Source organism: Anopheles ziemanni, chromosome 2 (assembly GCF_943734765.1).
Source record: "Anopheles ziemanni chromosome 2, idAnoZiCoDA_A2_x.2, whole genome shotgun sequence".
Lineage (NCBI taxonomy): Eukaryota > Metazoa > Arthropoda > Insecta > Diptera > Culicidae > Anopheles > Anopheles ziemanni.
Genome location: NC_080705.1, coordinates 41,126,712 through 41,146,407, shown reverse-complemented (window position 1 = coordinate 41,146,407; position 19,696 = coordinate 41,126,712). Strand labels below are relative to the sequence as shown.

The 19,696-nt window shown below is 45.9% G+C and overlaps 1 protein-coding gene across 1 annotated transcript; it reads left to right on the top strand.

Moving 5' to 3' along the window:
- The first annotated feature begins 671 nt into the window (after positions 1–671).
- LOC131281201 (uncharacterized) lies at positions 672–19,182 on the top strand. The gene is made up of 4 exons (XM_058310460.1): positions 672–705; positions 5,006–5,079; positions 14,872–15,398; positions 15,474–19,182. The coding sequence occupies exons 1-4, from the start codon at positions 672–674 to the stop codon at positions 19,180–19,182; spliced, it is 4,344 nt and encodes a 1,447-aa protein (XP_058166443.1).
- The last annotated feature ends 514 nt before the right edge of the window (positions 19,183–19,696 follow it).

The window sequence follows — 19,696 nt, the reverse complement described above, 5'->3', positions numbered from 1 at the left end:
TCAGTCGTGATCGATGCGTGATCCCGTCCGATCGATTACGGGTGATTATTTTTCAATTTCGTCCAGCCGCAGCAACGATGAGCGATGGTTTTCTGACGTGATTTTCTTGTTTCCCCCCCCCCATTCCTAGTTTGACCAAACGAGTGTGATTTCGATAAGTGCAGTGAAATTGGGAGGTGATCTATTTTGTAGTTTGGTTGGTAAATGTGTGTCTACCAGACCTGAGCGGCGTACTGCTTCTGTCCACATGAGTCCATAACCGCAATCAAGTGCCGTACTACAGCATTATAGCAATTAGTTCCGTGACGTTTCCGAGCGGCGCCGAGCGCGCTCGAAGGTCGATCAATCGCTGCCGTTTTCTGTTGATCGCAAAAGTGCACGGGGAAAGCGCAGTCTATCCCCGCGGAAAGGGCAGTTACGGGTTGAAATAACTTTAGTTGATGGTTGTTGTCTTTTTTTTTTTCACCAAGAGAAAGTCCTGTAACGAAGAGAAACGTTTAGTAACGGCAGAGAAAAAATATATTACAAGTATCAACGACACTAGATAAGTGAAGTGTTTGAATCATACCGCAGCAAGGCACCTCCGACATCGGGATCGACAAAACAAACATCGATCGGTACGCAAACAGTGAACATCTGCGCCTCGACACGTCAATGAGTACGGTTGAAAAATGGGGCTCGGAAGCAACGTCAATTTAATCATCCGTAAGTATCACCTGCACGAAGTCCCTTCTTGTTTAATAGATTATCATATGGGGAGGGAGGGAAAAGTCAACAGTCAAGTCTGATCTTCAATGCACCCGCCGTTGCAACGCATTCCCCCGTTGGGCCTAGTTTGGCCAACCTGTTTCCCAGTTTTTACCCACTTCCTACCAGAAGTGCCAGGCCACATATCAGAACCGATGGGATCGGGACCCTGGTCTAACAAGTTTTTCACAAGCGAGCTGGGTATACGATGCTCGATGTTTGTTTGAAACGCAATTTTTCTATCGGCATCAGCGGTTGGATGTTGCTAACTTTTTTTTTGTGTTAGTTTGAGAACACCTCCATTTCCCCATACCAGGGAACCAAGACAGGGAACTACTCCATTCTCCGACTCCAACCTTAGAGGAGAAGGTGCAAAGTGGCCTATTAATATTCTTGCACCGCACTGGCTCTTACGTATTTTCCGTTATAACGTTTGTGTATGTTCGGCTTCCCCGGGGTTGGAGATTGCGAGCGCATGGTCCGGGACGCCCTGAGCCGGCAAGCGCTGCTCCAGCAAACAATTAAGAACGACTGTTTTAACGCTAATTTATTGGATTCCCCCTTCCGGATATACCGTTCGAAGGAAGGTACCGCGCGGCACGCAACAAGCTCGTAAAGATTCACACGAGGCCTGCAGCCGATGCTCTACATTTTATTCTGCGCAACCTGCGCACGGAACAAGCTTCCGTCGTGGAGGCACTGCCGCTCCAGACGCTCCAGAGACTGGCCACTGATTAGTTTCCGTTACTCGATTTGTAGGACAAATCAAATCATATATTCCATTCCAAGCATTGGCCCACCGGAAGCTGTTTATTGTGGTGGTGATTTATTGGAAATCCCTCTATGGAATAAACATATTGATCTTGGACGAAGCGAATGAGAAAATCATTGCCTATCCATCCATCAAACTGCCCAAGGTAGCTTTGGGTAGGTCCGTTTAGGTCGCCAGCGTAAAGATCATCTAGTCCATCCGGATGATTGTTTGTGGGTACAACCATTTAGTCGGCCCTTAAGTCACTCGACTCAGTAATTGGATCTAGAAGTGCCTCCCCAGGTAAACTAACTACGAACTGCTCCACTTCGTTCCATGCCGTAACCAATCATCATCCAAGTTCTTTGGAAAAGGTTACCCTCAAGGAATGTACATCAAACGCTGGGAACTATAACAATGTCGAGACGATAGGGATCTGGTAATGTGTTTAAAGGCATCGGCTTGCGATAAGTCCACCAGTCCCGCGTTTCCCGTTAGGCATCGTCACGAAGTTAATTGCCTGTTAGTGGTAGTGGAGGGACGATGGGAGGCTAGCACATGCCTTTCCTATCGCAGTAACTGTATTTTAAGTCTCTTTATCATTTAATTGAAGCCAGCATACCAAGACCAGAGCGGCCCGACAAGTAACACTGGCCTTGACCAAGTGACTCGGCACATTCTGGTCTTCTCCCTGGATCCGTCACACTACTGACCCAATGTGGTTCGGCTTGTTAGAACTAGACCGGGTGGATGCTGAAGGCCCGGGAAGTGGTACGATTGTGGCTCTATTTACCGTAGACAATCTCTTGGCAGTCTTTTTTAGTCGTGCACTACGTCCAGAAGCCCCAGTATCAATCTCCAAAGTTTAGACTATGTTTTGGCATCGTCGGAACCGATCCCACCGAATGTACCGTTTTCTTCCTAGGCGGTTTTCCCCTGAAATCAGAGAGGAATGGAGTCATTAGTTTAGGCTAAAATTTTATTCCTTTCGTTAAGATTCCTCGCTCACCATTTTGGCACCGGCCGAGGTCGGGGAGCAAGAACAAACCAGCAATATTTATAGCATCCGGTTGGCCATCGACCAGCGGTTGTATCGCCGGTCGGCCGGGGAGCGACTCCCCAATGGTTCCTACCCGAAAAAGACCGAGACCCGGCGCCCAATCAGTGTTGGATATCGTCAGTTCCATAACTCATGCTTTCACCGGCACACACAAGAAAAAAACCCGGACCCCCCCGTGAAGTTGTTTCTCGCTCTGCCAAACACTCTTTCTTTCCCCACACATCAAGTTGGTGTGGCTGTGTTTGGGGGCATCCATTAATGACTTAATCGGCCGACCCGTTCTCGTCCCGCGCACCGTTGCTGTAAAGCGTTCTTAATTGGCCATTCTGCGTCTGGTCGCCTGATTCTTCCCCGCACCCGACGCTTCGAACCGATGACACGCCAAGGCTTCCATGATGTTGAAGATGGGGCTTGGTGGAGAGCCCATGACGATATTATTTCTCATCCAAATTATGTTCTCAACAAATTCTGAACGACGAGTTCCATGGCTGCGTGCTCACCACCGGTCGGCGCCGATAATGCGCCACGAGTAGCACCCCAGCCCGCCCCAGGGGGGAAGGAGAGATGGTGGCGATTTTTGGAAATTATTATTCGGTGCGGATTTTACGATCATCTCTCGCTTCTCCAGTGTGGAGTCCTGACCGTTTTAGGGTTACAAAATGGACACGTTTATTTGCTAATTTATTACACTACCGAATACTCCTAGCGTTCCTTCGGACGGGTTTCTTGGTACGGTGGAATGCATTTCTTTTTTTGTTTTCCAGCTGGATTATAACGAGGAAACGACAGAATAACAGTGTTCCGCTATTTTACAAAGTGTTTTGGAAAACATATTAGCTGGATGAATAATGCTAATATGGTAATGTGTGCGGTATGTTGGGGATAATTTTCACAAATTCTTCGACCTAACCATCACGGAGCCGAAGAATGGTGATCCACTTAGAACGGTGTTTTATTTAAGCACAAACCATGAACCCCCACCATTGGCTCCCACGGACCGTTTTCGCCTTATCGTTTCTGTCGATCGAAGGCTGTAAAAATTTGCAAATATGTTAAACTACTACTTTAAGTTATGCATACCGAAGCTAATGCGAGCGTCACGAGTTAATGGAGTTTATTGCGTCACCGCTGGGAGATGGACTATTTTTATCTTACCAGAGTGTCCGCGGTTATTCAATCAAAGTCAAGATTACAATAACTGCATTTGATCAGTCCGATATTTAATTAACTCGTGTGCTAACTGTTCCATTATCAACCTTGCTTCCACAAGCTCCGCACAGCTCAAACTCAATATTAAACGCTAATCAATTTCTGCTTCATCGGTTCGGTCCAGTCTTGTGCTAAATGGATCGAATCAAACATTCAATCCACAGTTGATTGACGAACAAGAAACGTCGGCTAGCCGGAGAGCCGGAACCGTTTATCGCGTGGCCACACGTCGATAGCTCATTAACCGACTGACTGACTAACCGATTGCCTCCGCGAACTGACAGCCCGCATGTGACGCAGGTTCGTCGCTTACCGCTCGAGTCTTTTGAGATCTTTTCGATTTCTTTTTTTGTTTTGTGGTGTGAATTTGATCGGACAGAGATGGTGCGCACGACCCATGCAACCTTTTCTCCAATTTCGTGCCGGGAAATGGGAGAATTAAAAGCATCGACTCATCATCAACGTCTTTGGCGTCGTCGTCGTCGCTGGATCGATTCGTGGACCGCAAACCCTTCACCTAATTTGCCATCAATTTGACACCGATCTCGGGTGCAGCCGTGTGTGCGCGTGGCACCGGGAACCGATCCGGGTGCCGATACCCGCTGCGATTAATGTGATTATGATCCGGCATTCCATGCAGTCATCTGCTAAACTGGGGAGGAGAAAATGTATGCACTGTGCCCCTTTCATATTCTGGGCGAGTTTCCGCCTGTCACCACTCCCGTGTGCTATAGTGCTTGGGGAGGGGACAAAATCTTTCCCGAAGACCCACCTTCAACGGTTTACCCTCAGGGCTTATCACCGGGAGGGTGTGACTTACATTCGTTTTTACTTACCGGCACGTCCCGGAACGGAAGGGAGCTTTTCCTGTATCGCGGCGCCAAAATAAAAACAAAACAGAAAGCTTCTCTGCTTGGGATATGCGCCAAATCCAATCAACACGAACACGGGAAGAGGGTGGCCCTACATTGACGCTTATCGACAGTTCTCACGCCCTCGATCCGGCTCTAAACTCACGAGCAGATGATTGGGAAGGAGGCCATTGAAAATTGCTTCCAAGCACTCACACCAGTTTCCCTGGGGAAGCTTAGAGATACAGTGTGGTTTCAAAACTTTTCTGCTAAAAAATACTTTTCTCCCGCCAGGGTAATCTTCTTCCTGCCCTAATGTGACAGCCCCATAAGTGCATTTAACCCGATTTGATTATTTTCTAATCATCTTTTCACTCCCGTTCACAGGAATATGGCTGGCTGTAATTACCTTCCAGCACGGTCACAGCGAGAATGTTGAGCCGAGGGCACTAGAATTATCAGTAAGTATCGTAGAACCCAACAGCAGCAACGTACAGAACCGGTAACGGGACGCATCACTGTAAATGATGGGAATCGTGGCGGCAGTGGTGAAATATTTGCTTCGAAGCTAATTAGATTGCAATAAACCCACATTAAAACTCGTTCGAGAAGATAAAGAATGCAGCATATTGCATGTTAAGCTTAATTGAATCCCAACATCTCATTACTCGCCACGAGAGATAATGAATTATTTTTCCTTCGTCAAGAATTTAATGTTCAATCAGTTTAGATTAAAGTCATTCTGCCGGCTTTGATGATCGCTTCTGTACTTTAGTAGCATTTCTACATTTGCTAACTACTGTACCATTAAACTTTAGAGAAAGAACTAATTTTCTTAGGCAAGTTTTATATTATTTTTTATTTATTTCTTAATGAGTAAAGTTTAAGATCATTTAAAAAATTAGGTCCTACACGTGAGTATTTTTTTTTGAGACGGTTGCAAATCTTTATGCTTAAATATTTTTGTAAAAAATTGCAGTTTTTTGCTATATATTTTTATTAGTTTTGCTCTAATATGTGTGTACTTATTTCAGTGTTTTACAAGTTGTTGCAAATTACATAATCAAGTATTTAAACATCAATTTTTACAGTTTGAAAGCAGAAGCAAAGTTACAAGACATAAACCACTAAAACAAAAAAAAATGTTTTGAAACTCGAAATAAGGGTTAAACCATTTCTTATAAATCTGTGAGAAGCCTTTTTTAATGCATGAAGGTAACACGAAACACTTCCTCGAAATTAATTGGTAAAATTAAAGGCTTTTAGAGCAGGAAAAACATGATTTTTTAGCTATTACAAGATGCCAAAAACTACGAGTTATGTATCATAAACTATTCCTTCTCTAAACAATATGCTCACTGGTACTATGTATGTCTTAGATCAACATCACAAGTATTTTAGGTGATCCTCGGATAAACAACTACTGGAAGTTGTATTCGAGTAAGCAATGAAATACGGCATCAATTTATACATGTTATGACAATATTTATCTACATTTTTTTAATTATCCATAATCATCACAAAATAAACCCTGTTGAGTATCAAGTTCATTCAGCGGAACCTATAATAGCCGACGGATACGACGTTACCGATGCATCGCATAACTTTCCTTATCGGTAATTTAATTTTCACATCTGTGCATCGAAAACCAAAACTCCCAAACTACCCGCCTTTTACCGGCCGCAACACCAAATGGCATCAAAGCACGCCATCTCACGATCCGGACCGGGGAAGCCATAATCCGTCGCCGGTTCCGTTCCGACGAACGTTGCAATCTTTCCGTGTCATCTTGCCATTTGCATGCTCGCATTGCCGGTGATTCAATTCCTGCTGGTTCGGTTGGGAAGAAAACGATCATGCTTCCAACTTCCATAATAGTCGCCATAGTCGTCAAATCACAAATATCGTCCATGGATGGCGGACTAATCCATTTCCCGCCAAGTGCCCGCCCGTGTGTTTATCAGTTACGCTTTCGGCACGATCCACGGGTGAACGGATTTTTCCCCGGAAATAGCTTTATTGACAGCACAACGGGGAAGTCACCGAAACCGTTTCCTGGAACCGTTTGCTCATTGATCAGCGTTCAAGACCGTCATTTTCTGCCCATAGAACTGGCCGCTGGGCACGCACGTTGACCCACATTTGAATATGCGCATTTTGGGCGTGATCGCACCACCTTTTTAAGTCACATATTTTTCTGGTTTCCCTCTGAGCGATTTGCTGCTCCTTAACTAACCTGAATTGGAACGTGGATGACAGTTGGGAAATATCCAACTCGATCCACCTGCCCGTTCGTTCGCCATCCCTGGGGTCATAAATTCATTAAAAACAGACATGACAAATTACCGATACCGTGTGATGCCATTGGGTGCGCGGAAATCTACGAAACCAGGTCAGCCCTTGCTGCTTCGGCCGCCACCGAATCGCAACAATCTCACGTGGAAAGGAGCGGACCCATTCTCGCCCGAAAGTGACCCGGAAAGCTGCCAAAATGGGTGTACAAGATTGATCTAATTTTCCAGCAAAATCACGCACACACACATTCACAAGCTGTGGGCCACTGAGGAGATTGTTCTTCCGTACGGCGGCACAGTGCGGCAACCTCCCGGTGCGTTATACCCACCCGGGAAGAAGGGCACAAGTCCCATAAACCCATTTGTTTCATTTTGTTTACAGGTCGGTTAGAAAAGTTTACCACAAGGGTGTCATAAAACCACATGTAGCCATGGTGCACCTGTACATTGAAGAGGAAAGGTGAATAATTCATCGAATTTAATTAATTTTCTAGAGAGAGAGAGAGAGTTCCCACTGCTTCTCGCTGACATCGGGAGGTTAAACTTTTACATTCGCCCACCGGAGTTGGCACTAGATAGGATCTCTCAAAGCTATCCCCCGGGATTGAAGTTGAGCATTCGTTTAATGTTCGGCAGAAGTGAAGATGATTAATAGTGGAACTATTCTTTTGGAACAATTTGATGGAAAGTCGTTCAGTGAATGATCGAAGGGGGAAAAAATGAGCAGCTTGCAGCTGGTGCTTTTCAATGATATGCAATATTTCAATCTCTACCGTCACTACTATCAGTGATATAATAAAAAGATGAACGCGTTTCCTGTACAACTAAAATATGTACATTTCCGCCATCTTACGCAAAAACCCTCTGCATGAGCATAGGACGTATGCTGGCCACCTCTTGCAAATGATAATGTTTTGGTTTTACTTTCATGCTAGGCAAAACAACAAAACACACCACAGAAACACGCACAAACTTTCTTTTGACCCTTACCGCGCGCAAGAAACAATGTGAAACCGAAACTCCGGTCGAAAGAAGCACATGCCAATGCAAAAGATCTGCTGCCCAGCACCGCGGTACAGAAATGCTTATGCAAAGAACCACTCATTATCATAAATGGCGAGCGTGTGCCACGCCGTGTGCGGCTTCTTGTTACGAACCAGCGAATGAAGTCCGAGAGCGTGATGCACTCGAGAGGAAGTAATTTAGCATAATAACAGCCCTGCGCGTAATTTGGGTACTTTCGGGCAGATTATGTTACTCCCATATTTATTTACACGTACGTATCGTAACCGTAACATGTACGATAATGGGTTGTAGAAATTAGTGCAAGTTGTTAAAAAGTGCTTGATAGAGTGAGGATTATGTTTCGACCAACTTTTTTACATATAAACACACGAATTTTTAAGAAGCAATGTTACCATCAACTTAAGGTTTATTATGTGACTACACTCAATGTTTCGTTGTTAGATGTTGTGCATAATTTAACCATCAATTTTGTTTGTGTAATATAATGGTTTGTTCTACACTTAATCGCGTTTACCAAGGTCCACTAAAGACGCTCCATAAACAAATGAACATTTCGTCATCGAGGGGCGCTAAAGTACGGGTTCGATACTTAAAAACCACCGATCGGCACTTAAGAAACGTTCAATTTGCATCAAGTACTCACGCGATCGTGAAGGTAATGAGTTTACACCTTTTCGCTATGCATTGCGCGAAAAGAAATCGCACTAAACGCGAAAACAATACTTTCTACCCTACGCAAACATCGCGACCGACCGGTGGAAAGTGGAAACACATCGGGGTAGAATGGTTGTGCAAAAATAATACAATTCGCCTCCACGATCCTAGTTGGAGCATTAAGCGGACCGATCGTGCGAGAAAGAAACATAATGGGCGGAGATTTTCCCTTGTAGTGCACTTTTACATGATGTTGACTGTGCGTTCGTACTCTGGCTTGCCTTTGTTAATCGCTGGATTAACCTCAGGCCAGTTTATGAATGGGTATAAAAGTGCAGACAAGTGCGGCATTATGATGCCAATAAAACTAATGAGCTGACGATGAGGGTAGCTTTGCATTGACCCAATGGGATAAAGTAGCAGACAAATCCCACGCACAATTCAGATAGTGACAATTTTTTTTCGCTGCTCAGCAACACCGGCCATTGGTGGTTTTCGTTGCCGATACTACTTTTACTGTCGCTTCTGGACAAGTCGTGTTTGTCAACATCTTCAACTTAAAAAAATGGAACTGTTAACCACAAAGAGGTCGTAAGTGAACGGCTCTGCCAGGGGTTCTAAACTCCCACCCCATTCGTGGCCGAACGATCCGAGATTGCACGCGGTTTTGCTTTCACGCGTGTCCACAACGGGTCCGATTCGTGGCGGGAGTGGTTGGGAAAAAGCGGGGAATAGTTTCCCATGGGCCAGGGGACAAAGTATGCCAGCCATAGCAAAGAAAGGCGAGTGGTGGCAAAAATAAAACGAGGTTGCATAAATATGTTATTAACATACTGACATTGTCCGCCTTGTTGGAATCCCTGCGAAACGGAGGGTTTTCCTGGTGAACCGTTTCTCATTTACGATCGCTTCCCGGCAATTGTCATCCGGCGGCGCCTTAGCGATAGCAGGGGAACTGTCTGTTTGATTTGTACTGTTTCATATGTGATGAGAAACGGATTGTACATTCCTTTGTGGGGATTCGAACTGGTCCGTAGCTAAACGCACGTTGCGGAAAACAAATGAAACCATGCACAAGCGAAGAAACACGATACCTAAAACTGATGTTTTACAGTTAAGTAACACGCATTATAAACAGAGGGAATTAAGGATTTTTTAAATTAATCTGTAGGAATCAAGATTGAAAAACAACTTGCGGGAAAGGAAATCAACACGCACTAAGGAGAAAGACGTACCTACAACTGTTGTTTTACGGTTAAATAACATTTATAATGTATAAAAGAACAGGAATCGATCATAAACTAAAATAGTTTACATAATGTACCGTATTTTTATAAATTCCAAATTCTACCCACAAAGTGATCAGTTTCCATAAGAATAATTATAACAGAATATTCATGACCCAAATCACAAAAGCGCACAAAATCTCCGATAACGATCAATCAATCCATCACGAACTGTTAGATCCGTTTAGAACCTTACAAGCGACAAACTCTGATTGCAAGCTCAAGTTAGCCATCAAGCACAGTTCACGGTCAATAAATCCTTCAGTCGTCAGCCGTCTAGTCAAACACACGACTCTTTTGTGCAAGCCGAACGATAACGATCGCTGGTAATCGACACGCGCTCTCCTTCCCTGGGCAATGCTCGACCGGAATCATCCGGTATCCACATTCTTCAGTAACTGATTCTCGTTCGCATTCCTTACCCGACCGTTGCTGCTTTGCTGCCATTCAAACGCCCGAAATCACGATAACACGGCTCGGAGTGTCTTGGAATAGATTCGAACCGAACGCTATCTGATTTGCCACGCTTCTTCCCACGCGGCGTAAGGCGCTCACTGTCTAGGCGAAAATACCGTCCCCGAATTGCTAAAACTGTTCGGTTTCAAACTCCACCACCGCAGGAGGAACCGAAAGGGGGCGTCGCTTGGGGAAGAACGGGGCAGCAAACCTGTCATTTTGCGGACTCGATATCATGGTAGCGCAAATCTGCAATTCGATGCCGACCGTTCGGACTTGGATCTGGATAAAAAAGAACTTGCTCCACATTTTACGCCCGGATTATTCTGGTGTAATTTGTGAATCCCGAATTCAAGCTTTCGGGCGTGTTCGACGATGAACTTGAACGCGAACAGCCACTCGAGGCCGTTTGCCTGTAGGCCTTCGCCTTCGGGCCGAGGCCAGGTGATGACAGATGATTGATGTTTGCGTTGAAACGGCCGGGCGTCACGGATTCCCTAATGATAACCTTTCAAATGTCCGCGGAAGCTACTCGGCCAGAGGCAGATCAAAAAATGCCCGAAAGGGATGGAAATTCATTCAAAACCGGCGAGCCCACCGCGGTAGCCACCTATGTTTATCATTATCGAATTTCTATCCAACGTTTATCATTATGGTAGAGAGCGAGAATCAAACTCGACGGGGCACGCGGCAGGCCGCCGCAAGCCGCGTACGAATTGAAACTATTCCATGCTCGTTTTATAATTAAATTTAATTCCTATGATGAAGTGGGTCACTGGCCATTTTGCAACCTACCTTACATTCAAATGGTCGAAAGAGTTGCGGATTTTTTTTCACAAAATCAAATGCGCTCCACTTCTAGTGATGACATCTTCATTTGCCGGCTGGTGAAATGTTTTCGTTCAGCAAAAAAATTAAACTGAGATGATAATTTTCGTCACGAAACCCTTGTTGAGAGCTAAAAAGAAAGAGAGCGAGAAAAACCCGTGTATAAAGCTAATTGAAATAGTTCCCTATCTTACCCATCTATTATTCATCACGATTACTTAAAGTTCCGCAGTTCAAATATCTCAACTCTTTTTTTTTTTTTTTGTTGTTTCACCATCATGTGACCCACACGAACCCGGGAACGAACAAAATGGAAAATGGTGCATTTCTGGGTTTTTTTTTCTTTGGTTGTTGTTATGGTCTAATGCCGGTTGATTACAGACCGGCGATATCCGACCACTTCACTATTAAATTATTCCGCCCAATTTCAGATCTTATCGTGCTCATCTGTACCCAGTCATTCTAATGTTGTTTGATTAGCGGGAAAGGAAACGGGCTAGCCCGAGAACTTAACTAGCTCAAATGCTTTCCAACCCCAGTGTGGGAAATTGTGTTCACATTGTTGTTACGAAAAAACAGTTGCCGACTGCAAAAGCCGAGCGTCGCGTGTATTTATTTTTCTCGTTTCTCTTTTAAAACTACGTCCAAGAATAAACTTGTCCCGAGCTTTAGCTACCCCAAAACAGCTAACTATTCATTGGGGTTGGTTCTTGGAGGATCGTATTAGTATGTTTAACAAATGTAATTGTTCTATTGACATACTTTAGTACGCCTAAAGACGATTTTGAAGATGAGATGTCTGTTGGGAATTGCCACAAGTCTTCTGTTGCCGAACGATCCGCAGATCTTTGGACAACTTTTTCGACTATTTATTTGATTGGCAGTATTCTAAAGAATTATACACTCTTTATAAGCAGCGTTTAAAATAATAATTGCCGTATTTAAAATTAAAAATTTCTAATTAACTCTATTTTTGCGTCTACTGTTCACAATTAATACTTTTGCTTCACAGTCCACAACTATTTGTTTGAAATTAGAAGGTGTGTTACACGCGAGAACTACTTTTTTCTACTGTTGTTTTTAATTGATTTCAGAATTTCCCGAAGTTGAAATCTATTTTTTTGTGAGCGAGCTTCATTTCGTGAATATATTTAGTCGATTTTTTTAAGAATTAAATTTTGTTCACCACTAACGAGGCATAAACGGATAGCGAATAATTTAGCCAAACTGACAAACAAAAACAATAACATGAAAAAGTGAATTCAAAGAATAAAATAAATAGATAAGAATGTAAATCCAGGTAAAATCGGGAAAAAATCTGGATCGGTGCAATATAAAGGCTTCCCTAACTTGCGAGAATTTGCATGATTATTCGAAAACGCAATCAGCTTACTACCAAAGATTAAGTGAAATTAGAGGCATGATCTGCATTGCATTAAAACACGTTAGAAAATGGAATGGTGGAAACGGTGAAACCGAAGGGTAATCGTCGGGAAAAGGCAGTCGCAAAGCTAAAGCGTGATTCAATTACACAGTCTGATTACCACGAGAAGCTAACAGCTAGTCGCAAATCGATCGCCGATGGAAAGAGAAATACATGCCTCAGTATAATTTCACCGAACGCGTCAAGGCATCGAGTAAAAATGGAAAATCATTGGAAACAAGTGCAGCGCAGCATCTCACAATAACAAAATAACAATTTAGCTTTCTTCCCAAACGATGGCTTAAAACCGATGTTGGTTGACATGAGAGTGCAAACAGTTTGATCCGGTGGAAACATAGCTGCTAGGTGTACTTCTTCTAATAGCATATACATATTTACAGGGCGGGACAGAAGTGTTTCATGCGTGAAAACGCAACACATGAATATGAATATCATCCGCATTGCGTGCAGACGTGTCGGATTATGTTAACGATTTCATTTCGTACCAACCTGAATGGCGATAGCGTATCGCGATCCGTTTGATCATGACCATCAATTGCTTTATAATAACCTAAAAGCGGCTGGTTTCTTTGGTCGCGTGCACAACATTCCTAATTGCTTAGCACGAACACTTGTTTTCTGCAGGCGAGCTATCCAATACACATTTTTATTTTCCAATAAAATTTTCAGGAGCATCTTGGCCGAAGATCCAGCTAAAACTAAAATAAAATGATAAAAGAAAACATATAAAACAATTGTATTGAATTTTCTACGATCAAATAAATTCTTCACCCAACACCTTCAATCTACTGCCTACTGACCGGAAAAAAATAGCACCTAGTGTTACGGGTCAAATGCACGCACATTGTCCACCAGGCAATGGTTTCACGGTTCGTTTCATCCATAATCGTTTCAGTTTTTTTTGTGTATAATTAAAATTAACACAGCATTATCTTCTCCCTTGAGGTGAACCATTTACACCCCAAACCTTTCAACCTCATAGGCTTGTGCTTTACATCTACTCCACCGCTCCAAACGGATCTTCCGTATCGAAAGCGATCATTATCAATTTGTTGTACGGTAATTTGTGGAAGATTGTTTTACTTTTACCAGTTTTTTTTTTCCTGTCCAACGATTTCCAACGGTACGTACACAATATCACGTGCGTCTTGGCACGTCGTTGGCGATGCGCATCGAATTTCGTTCCATGGTACGTGCGGGCACAGAGACTTCCGGGTCGAGTTCTGTTGTAGGGGAACAGTTTTCCTTGGCACTTTGCTGACCACCTACGTGATTGAAGGCCCTAGCGGATCGAAACCGTTTCACTTTCTTTTTCACTTTCGTTTGGCGAAACATTTGGAGCTTTTATGTATGCCGTCTAAATAACACCATAATTAGTGCTGATTTGAAACTTCCTAACATTGGGAGCTTTGTCATCGATAAACAGTTGAATCCGGGTAATATTCAATAACAGCGCTAAATGGTTTACTTGAGCTTTTAAAAGTGTTTTGCTTATTTTCGATTACGCTTATCCCGCATATGAATATGCATAATCATGTTTCTGTACTTAAAACATTGTCAGAGTGTTACAAAAATTGTTTTATGTTATCCGCATTATCCAAGTACAGTAATCTAGCGATTATCACAATGTTAGATGATATGGTAACTAAAAACTGCAAATTTTGTGGACAATAAAATAATATATTTAAAAAGCATACGGGCTTAGAGGAATGTAGTTCCAATAGTTATTACCCACACAATCATTATAAGGAATTTTCGTCCGTTGTCTTCTGCGAAGACAAAATTCCGTACATCATATAAGCACTAATCTTCCGCGCAACAGTAAAAAAGCGGGCCACCCGCATAGTATAGGAATAGTGTAACCCTGGATAATCGGGAGTCTACTGTATTTTTTCAGACTTGATCAAAATTAATAAAAAATAAATTTGTGTAAATTTAAAAAAAACCATGTTTACATCGTGCATTGGACCTTGATACTCTAGTAGACTAGTCTAGTAGAATGAAAAACAGCAAACCGCGTGTTTACGATTGCAATAAGAGTAACATACCCTTGTTGCGTAGCTCGTTTCCTATTCGATGATTTCTCTTTTAATTTCGTAATCGGGAATTGAAATTATTAAATTAAACTGAATGTCAAAGGCTATATTATGTTCTCCATATGAAACGAAAATGAAAAAAATATTTAAGTAATCGATGTGACCATCGATCTTCAAATGAAACTGATCTTTCTGTATATTAATTCTCCATGCAAACGTTTTTCTGCAGGTACCATGGCGACCGATACCGTACCATGTGCCCCAGCAGCAGCTGCAGCAACCGCAGCAACAGCTGATCAGCGTAGCCAGCTTCGATACGACGAGCAAGGACGAACTGGTTCACATCGCACAGCACAATGCGCAGATCCTGAAGCAGTTCAACCAACCGATCACCCAGTACAACCAGCATCCACCGAACGGCATGAAGGTGCAGATCACGACGCACCAGCAGGCACCGGGCCCGGGGCCAGTGGTTCACCAGCACAGCAGTAACGTGGTGCACAGCCAGGGACCGTCCTACGGGCACACGCCCGCCGTACCGAAGTACATGACGACGTCACTTTTGCACCAGACGATGTACCCTCAGGGTCCACCACACAAACAACAGCAACCGCTGCCGCCCTCGAAACCGTTCGTCAAGTCTGATCAAATTACGACCCTCAACATGGTGCATAGCTCGACGCCCAAGATAACTGCCTCCATTTCATCCCACGGTGCGGTCGGTGTAAAGTCCGCCAAGTTCAACGGACAATTTAGGTACGACTCTAGAACAAAAATTAAATTAGGAAAATTATTAAATCTAGCGAAACTTTTTGTGTATTCTTTTTCCAGGGACAGTGTACCAGCGATCGTTCAAAAGTCGACGCTCAAACCACATCCGGTCATGAACAAGCTGCAGTCGCACATGGCCATCACCGGGTTCCGGCAGAAACAACCAGTCGCCACCAGCTCGAACCGGCTGGAGCATTTCATTAACCCGAACCACCTGTACGGAACTTACATCCAGTTTGGCCAATCACCCGCTGCTTTGCAGCCCTCCAAGACGAAGTTTCTCACCCAGCTGGGCTCCTCCGGTGTGCCGACCTTCGACTCGCAAACCCTGAAGAGCTTCTTCAACGGCCCAGGATACACTCCGAGTGTTACGCAGTTCAAAAAGCTTAACTACATCCAACAGCAGCAGCAGCAGCAGCAGCAATTGCCGCAATCAAACGGCGGTGGTAAATTCCCATTCCCGCACTTCAACCAAATCCCGGGCGATTTGCCCGATTTCCCGAAAAAGTACGTCACACCGTCGTCGGCAGAAAAGGAGCTGACGAAGGGTGCCGCTGGAATCGACTCGACGCCACTGTTCCCGCACCTTCCACCGAGTGTGCTGACACCCTTTTTCCAGCAGGTCCAACAGCAGCAGCAAAGTACGTCCTACATCGCTGGCAATAAGTATAACAACTTCAATCTCAAGACGCAACACCCGGCACCGCCACTGTCTTCGCAAGGTTCGTCAGGAGCGCCATCTTCTTCATCGTCCTCTTCCTCGTCGTCGTCATCGTCGAAGCATTCTTTCTCGCCGGCCCAATTCCAGCAGTCCCATCAGTCCGACCGTGAATCGTTGAGCAATGCATTTGGCGGCCAGATCTTCAGTGGTGGTTCGTTCAATACCTACAGTACCCAGCAACCGCTTCCGATCGAGCATAAACCGTACGAAATCGTCAAGTTCAAGGAAGCACCAGGCAAGCAGCTGTCCGCCCAGTTCAACGAAATTCACGACGAGTACAGCAAAAACCTCGTTCCACCGCCTCCGAGCACCCAGCAAGCATTCCTTCCGACGGTTTTGAACCATCTCGCCGAGAGTTCGCCGAGTAAGGATCCAATTGAGATCCTCAACAAGTACAACATCAATCCGCACTCACCACTGCAGGATGCGAATCGCTTTAGCTACGAGTTCCCTCGTCCAACGCCGATTTCGCTATCGGTATCCACCACCAGTGCCGGTGGTTCCGTCTCGACGACGGCCAGCACGACCACCACAACGACACAGTTTCCCACCGCCACGACTCTTCCAAGGCAACAGTACTACAGCCAGCATCACTACAACCAGCAGCAGCAGCAGCACAGGCAACAGCAGCCGTTCCTAGGCGAGCACCAGTCGTTCCCAAACCATCACCAACAGTCGCCACCGATACTGGTCACCCCCCTGAACGAGCTAGGAGATGGTGGGTGGATTACGCGAGAGAAGTATCTCACCACGGAGAAGCCGAACGTCTTTAAGAATCTCTTCCGACCGGCCGAAAGTGAATACAAAAAGCACAAGCTGATGCACCCGGCGTACACTGGATTGCCACCGAACCGCCGGCCCTCGGCTACGGCCACCACAACCCCAACGACAAACACCGCCGTCGGCTCGGGCTCCTTCTCCGTCTCGACCAACTCACCCTGGGACCAATCCACGGAGGAACCGATCGTTACGCACAGCTTCTTCACGATCGAAGACGCGATCGCCGATCCAACGTTGATTCCTCCGAAGTCGAAAAACAAGTACAAGTACACGACCGACGCGGAGGAGGAGAACCGCCAGGACGATCTGCAGCTGGAGATCGTCACGATTGGGCCGTTCTTTGGCTCGGAAGAGTCACCAATTCAGCCAGTGGTTACGACGATCGCACCAACCCGGGGAAGTGGATCGAAAAATGGCGCTGGCCAGCAGAGGAGACGACGTCCGAAACCTCCGCAGAGTAGCACAACGACGGAGTATACGACGGTGGTCGAGCAGGAGTCCACCGAATCCACCACCAACACGATCGACAATCGTAATCGCAACCGTATCCGATTCCGCCCGAAACCGATCACCACCGTTCCACCGCCGGTCGAAACGGAACCGGCAGCTTCCGTCACTACATTGCTACCGACCCCACCTCCATTGCCATCGTTCGTTTCGAGTGAGGAGTTGGATGGGCCGGTGAAAAAGTTCCGCAAAAAGCCACACTTTACCCGGAACCGATTTAACGTGCTTAGCCAGCGGGAAGAGGATAGGCTCGCTCAGCCGGAACAGACGGAACCATCGCTTTCCACACCGGCTGTAACGACAACGTCGACGACCACCACAACCACCTCGACGTCGTCCACGGTGGGTGCACTTGGTGAACAGCTAGCTTCGTCCGCTCCGGCCATTGGTGGAGGTTTCCGTTCACGATACCGACCAGCACCACAGCCGAAGCAACCGAAAGACTCCCAGGAAGACACTGCCGATCCGGCACCGGCGGTGAAGGTAAACTCGCGCCTTCAGAACCGCCCGCCAACGATTGCATCCACGGTCACAACATCAACCGATGCTGCGGCCGTCTTCAATTCCGACGAATCGGGCGCAAACTTCTCCGATGGACAGCAGCAACAGCAACAACCGCAGCAAAATCGAACCCGTGGAGATCGACCACGGTTCAGCATCAAGGAGTACCGGAACAAGCTGAACCGTACGGTGGCCAGCACGGCCACTCCCATCAGCACAGTGGGCTCGCCGGCTGGTGGTGATCTCCTGGAGACGACCACGGCACCAAAGCTACGATTCCCAACGAGAAATCGCTTCCTGCTCAACGCACGCCTCAATAAGACGAACGTGGAAGCGAATGAAATCGTTCCCACCGGTACCGGCGGAGCGACGACAGAAAAGTCCACTAACGAAACGACCACGCGAAGCTCCTTCCGGCCACATGGCACGCGTACGTACAACAGGTTTACGGTGAAGAAACCATCCACCGAAGTACCCTCAGTGACATCGTCGGCGACCAACACACGCGGCGGGCAAACGTCGGGAGCAGCGGCAAACCGTGGCCGCACCAAAACGGCCTACGATCAGGCGGTCGCCGCGAACCGCACGCTTGCCGGATCGGCGTTCAACACGACCGCATCGTTAATCAACCGACGTCCGCCAAAGATCACCCTAAGGCAACGCATCCAGAACTACAATCGAAAGAAAGAGATGGAACAATCGGTTTCAGCGACGGGTGCAGCGGCCACGTCCGAGGATGCCGGAGGAGTGCTGAAGATGGATGATGTGGCCGATCCATCGGTGGATCAAAACAGCGTCCTATCGTCGATTTCCTCCTCCGCCGAGCAGAGCCGACCGATTGATGATTTGGGAACGATTGGTGATGCGAGTGTCGGTGGCTTCGAGACTGGCTCAAACCGGTACGGTGGAGCAGTCGCGGAAGAGTCACCGGTGCGTGCTAGCACGACCGAAGGTTACCGGCACCACGAGACTGCTATCATGAAAATATCACCAAAGGACACTACGTCCGCCTCCTCTTCCGCTTCGTCCAACAATGCCGATTACGATCTGAACAGTGCGTCATCGGATTACTCGAAGCGGGTGGTCGAGCTGACGCTGTCCGGCACAGGTAGCAAGGATCGGGGTAGCTTCAAGTCCGTCAACAAAGGGCTCCTGTCGAGGAAGGTGCCGGGCTACTTTACACTCGCCACTGAAGATCCCATCCTGCCAATCGAAGCGTTCTTCCCGCAGGTCAAGAAACCAAGCGGAGGATTCGCGTAGGAAATAACTAGCGCACGGTGGGTGGATCCTGGATCCTGGAAGTCCAAGCTAATGTTCGACGATCACTTGCATGAACATCATAGGCGCGATCGATAGCCGGTCGCCATTTAGGTATGGTTGAGTGATTGGTTCCACTACGACTGTCCGTAACAATGGAACCTTTAGAGGGACACCATAGTATTTTTAGCAGCAAGTATTTAATATGTTTTTACAAAGCAACCACTAACCGCACACTGTCCATCGGCAGATGTCGTTCAAGAACGAATCATACACAGGATTCTGCTTCATCTAACCATTCTTTTCGTTAATACCCTTCTGGCAATAACCGTTTAACGAACAAATCAAGATCAAGAGGAAGCATGTGTGCGAGTGTGCAGTGAAACTGTAAATGATTCAAACTCATACTTTTAAGCTCAACGACCATTTAGGAATGTAGGTAACGAACTCGACGACTTCCTCTTTTCACGCAAAAAGAAGTTTTTATTTATTGTGCGCACGGCTTTATTGTGTTTTA

Excerpts from the sequence above, each read along its gene's own strand:
- LOC131281201 (XM_058310460.1), top strand. The coding sequence starts at position 672 with ATGGGGCTCGGAAGCAACGTCAATTTAATCATCC. Across the intron at positions 706-5,005 it reads CAACGTCAATTTAATCATCC|GAATATGGCTGGCTGTAATT; the intron begins GTAAGTATCACC and ends TCCCGTTCACAG. Across the intron at positions 15,399-15,473 it reads AAGTTCAACGGACAATTTAG|GGACAGTGTACCAGCGATCG; the intron begins GTACGACTCTAG and ends TTCTTTTTCCAG.